We start from the raw sequence: 4,353 nt of genomic DNA, 5'->3' as shown, positions 1-4,353 counted from the left end.
TCAGCTCATCAAGTTGATAAGACTTGATAAGAACATGTTTACTTTAGATCAGGCTTGACGAACATATGGACCATGGGCCCACAATAGGGTGCCATCAGGCCTGTGAGATGCATTTGCAAAGTGCGTAAACGATGACTTTGACGACATTAACTGCAATTTTTCAATCAAAGTAACTGCTATTCCTAATTTGCCCACTACAGTGCACTGTTTTAGTCAGGGTTGCGTAAATAAAGCAGCATTTATGCCTCTGCAGGATTGGACGCTTTAACATACGCATGTAGCCAACGCAGGTGCGAGCCATTTATCCTTGTGCGCTCGCGAGCCTGGCTCGCTCTGTAAAAACACTACCCACTGTGTCTTGTTTTGCCAATTTGGTTAGTTTTTGTTCCTACTTCCTGCTTCACATTCAACAATGGCGACTGACACTTTCAAGTCGTACAAATGCTTGTACCTTTGAACCTCCTCAGTCAATATATTTTCAGTGTGTTCCATCTTTATTGATCCAAAACAATCAATTAGAAAATTGCAGAGATGGAGAAGCACCCGTAAATACTAAAGTGGAAACACGCTACTACCAAGCGGACCAATCACAGCTCTTGCAGTCTGTGTCGCCACGATGTATAGTAACATTTACATACTTTAGGGTCTGCGTAGGGTCTGGACTGACGCCGTAACTACGGCATCAAATTGACACCTGATCACTACTTTGTAACAGCTGTTTTTCATATAATATAACGGTTGTGCTTTACCTGAACATCTTACAGATGCTGAGGTCTCCTGTGATTTCATGAAAAACTGCATCATACCATGCAGTTTTCACGTTGGCGACGAAATAGTCATCCACTGGCTTCTGAATTCAAGACCAGACATTCGTGTCCACTCGTACTACCACAGCCAGGACCAGCTTGGACACCAGGACCAGCATTTCAGAGGCAGGACATCAATGTTCAAAGACCAGGTCTCCAGAGGAAACGCCTCACTGCTGCTGAGAGGAGTGAAAGTTCAGGACCAGGGAAGATACCAGTGCTACACCAGCACCATCAGTGGAAACAAGGAGTCATTTATCAACCTCAAAGTCAACGGTATAAAAAAACACAAATTGTTCCATACATCTTTATAGTATATCTCTACACTGTAAAACACTGCGCATGGAATCAAATGGTGGTCCTGTAATTGCAATTGTCATTTAGTAATTTCAGTTATTCAGAAGGTAATAGATTTGACACAGAAATCTTCTAACCTGATGCTTTGTGAATGGCATAAAGTCCAATTTCATGATCATGTGGAAGCAGATGTTACAGAGACAGTTTACACTAAAGCCAGCTCTACATTACTGACTTAATGTGGGACAGAGATAAATATCTTCCCTTCAGATACATATAATGCTACAAGGTCCTAAAACAACAACTACTACTACTACCACTACCAGGTGCTACTCAAATTTGGGCATCTTCATTGTGGGTTTGTTAGTAATATGCCTCGGTTTTCCACCTTACTCTCCTATGTCTAAGAAAATTCCTATATCTAAGGGTGAGGTTCCTTCACCAATGATGACATTAAGCACTCGACTGCTGCAAGTATATTTTACAAAAACAAATGAGGAGAGATGACAATATCACCTATTTATTATTTTAACAGCATGTGGACTAGTTTTGAAATTCTCTCAGTTGTTGCACAGTAGCATTTGGCTGATAACATTTCACTCCCAGGAAAGGCCGATACACAATTTATGCAAGGTCGTGTGAACAAGGCCACAGAGTGAATAACAATAAATAACTGCAAGCCATCTGTGCTCAGTGAGAAACCTGCGATCCTGTGCAGCTGAACGTGCAAATATCTAGTAGTTCTGAAGAAGGACGTCTTAAAGTGGCAGTGTTCAGGATCGGGCAGTCAGTTTTGAACTGTTGTGTCATCAGCAGATTAATACTACAAACAAAGTAGGTCCCCTTCTGGTCTGCAATATTGAGCCTCCATCAACAAAAGCCTGGACACTATCTCTACAAAGGGCCTTTCATGCTATAAACAGAGTGAGCTTATAAAAGTTAGGATTCTCTTTTAAATTTCATTGGAAGAGAATGACGTCTGAGAAGTTTATTCCAATTTCCCCACCACAATAGTCCTTTTAAATTAGAGGATCTTAAGATGAAAGAAATCACAACATCAAATGGTTCTACCTGTGGGAATGTGGGAAAACTGACAAACTGGTAGAGAAACAATTTCCTTGTCCCTGATAGTAAGTAATAAAGATATATGATTATGTTACAGTTTTATTCCTCATCCTCAGATGAGTTTCAGTACTATATCAACACACCTTCTTTGAGTCATTAATGAGGGTCTCCAGTTTACAAATCATCTGTGTTCTAGTTGACTTATTGCATTCCATAAGACTCTGGAGAATTTTATGGCCTTCAAGTGGTACTTAAAAGAACCAGATTTCACTGATCCAGGAAACAGAGACTGAAAAATAACTACAGATTATATGATGGAGGTGCACTGCATAAACAACACAGCAACAAGTACTGAGCATCAAACATGCAAACCGATGTTTTCTCATTCATATAGTTCTTTTTCTCCCCAGCTCCAGTTCATGAAGTCAACATTGAAAAAGTAGGAGATGGGATCACCTGCAGCTCTGAGGGGATCTACCCTGAACCTGAACTCACCTGGTCCAGCAGACCTCCATCCAAAGAGACCTTCAAGAACACAACCACAGTCCAGCAGACTGAACAGCAGCTTTACAACATTAGAAGTTCTCTGATACTTTCAGACAGTGACAATGATCTGGTCTACAGCTGCACCATCAGCACTCAGAGAACCAAGAGGAGAGCTACTTTATTTAAACCAAGTAAGTGTTTTGAAATTGAATTATCATTATATAATTAATTAATTAACGTGGTGCATCGCATGAGACATATAAGATAAAATCAGTATTTGGCAGCAACTTCCATATTCATCTATGCTGTTGTCTCTTATAATTTCAGCTTCTATCGCTGCATCAGTCACTGAAACAACAATCTCCTGCTCTGCCTCCAACACTCCTCCAACAAGTCTCATCTGGAGATTCAACCACAGTCAGATCATCCTGAACAGGACCAGGACTAATGTCTCCCCCACAGTGTCAGAGGAGTGGAGGCAGCAGGTGAAGAATGTATCAGAGTCAGGCAGCCTCACACTACAGGACTTGTCTTCAAATCAGGAGGGAATATACACGTGTGAACTCAGAGATGATGAGGAGACACTAAGAACTGACGTCATATTGAGGATAAGTCAAGGTAAGATCGAGTCTCAGCAAAAAACTGCTGCTGTACACACTGCAAGTGAAAGACACGGTAAAATGTGCAAATAGAAGTGCTGTAAGTACTGATTAAATCAGTGGAAAGTCATTTTTTAAGCAATGCTAAATATATACTAGTTATAGGAAGAATTTGTTATTTTTTTTCCCAAATGCACCAACGGCAAAAGTCAAAATGTGAGAAAATCTAACTAACACCAACCGTACATTAAAACTTTTGTCTTTTACTATTAAAATATTTGCGTTCTTTATACACTGCTCGGTCATTTCATGTGTGTGCTAGGGTATTTTGTAGTCTACTGGTTGACATGTGGTTGGTGGCGTTCTGAAAGTTCAGCTCTTTTTTCTAATCTTTTCTCTTTCAGAGTCTTCTCATAAAGTACTGATTATATGTGTGGTGCTCGGAGTAGTAGTAGTGGTGATACTGGCACTGCTGATCTGGTTCATGGTCAAGAGAAAAAGAAAAGGTAAGATATCATTTTTCCTTCATCTTCTAATCTATCCACCTGCTGTATGCTGGTTGTATAGATGACCATTCCTTTTGGACTCAAAACATCTGTCCTGTCAACAGGAATACTATACTATACTATACTATACTATACTCATTATTGAGACATGAAATCTTTAAACTAAAAATCACTAGAATTCAAGTTTTATGATTATTGTAATGGTTTACATATGAGAGAGTTTGACACTGGTGGTGCAAAAACTAAATTTGATTATTTTTTGTTTACAGAGAAAAGGCAGCGACAACCACAAGATAACACTTCGACCCCATTAAATGGTAAAACAGCAGACAAGTAGAACTGCAGATATGTATTATCTCGCGTCTCCTGGTAACTCGACTGAAGTTTCACTTGTGATGAGTGTTTTGGCTGAAGACCTTCGGTTCAGAAAGTACATCCTTATCTACTCTGACGATTGAAAGACACTTTGCCCTTTGGTTGAAAGCCAATGCTGTATAATGGACGTCATGAGTATTTGTTTTTTGTTTCAGTGGCAGAGGATGCAAGCTAATGTCCTTCGTTTGTCATGATGCCTGTCAAAATACCCTGTAGGGA

At 39.9% G+C, this 4,353-nt stretch overlaps 1 protein-coding gene across 1 annotated transcript; it reads left to right on the top strand.

Annotated features, from left to right (window-relative positions):
- Nucleotides 1-787: 787 nt before the first annotated feature.
- Nucleotides 788-4,010, top strand: LOC311503796 (CD276 antigen-like; the record flags this gene model as incomplete). Its single annotated transcript, XM_084566670.1, has 4 exons — nt 788-1,075; nt 2,563-2,866; nt 2,982-3,272; nt 3,658-4,010. 4 exons carry the CDS (start codon nt 788-790, stop codon nt 3,822-3,824), a joined length of 1,050 nt encoding a protein of 349 aa, XP_084422796.1. The 3' UTR covers nt 3,825-4,010.
- Nucleotides 4,011-4,353: the final 343 nt, after the last annotated feature.

Source organism: Chelon labrosus, assembly GCF_963514085.1.
Source record: "Chelon labrosus genome assembly, chromosome: 18".
NCBI classification, from domain to species: domain Eukaryota; kingdom Metazoa; phylum Chordata; class Actinopteri; order Mugiliformes; family Mugilidae; genus Chelon; species Chelon labrosus.
Note: the sequence above shows the minus strand (reverse complement) of the source record. Positions and strands in the feature narration are given on the sequence as shown.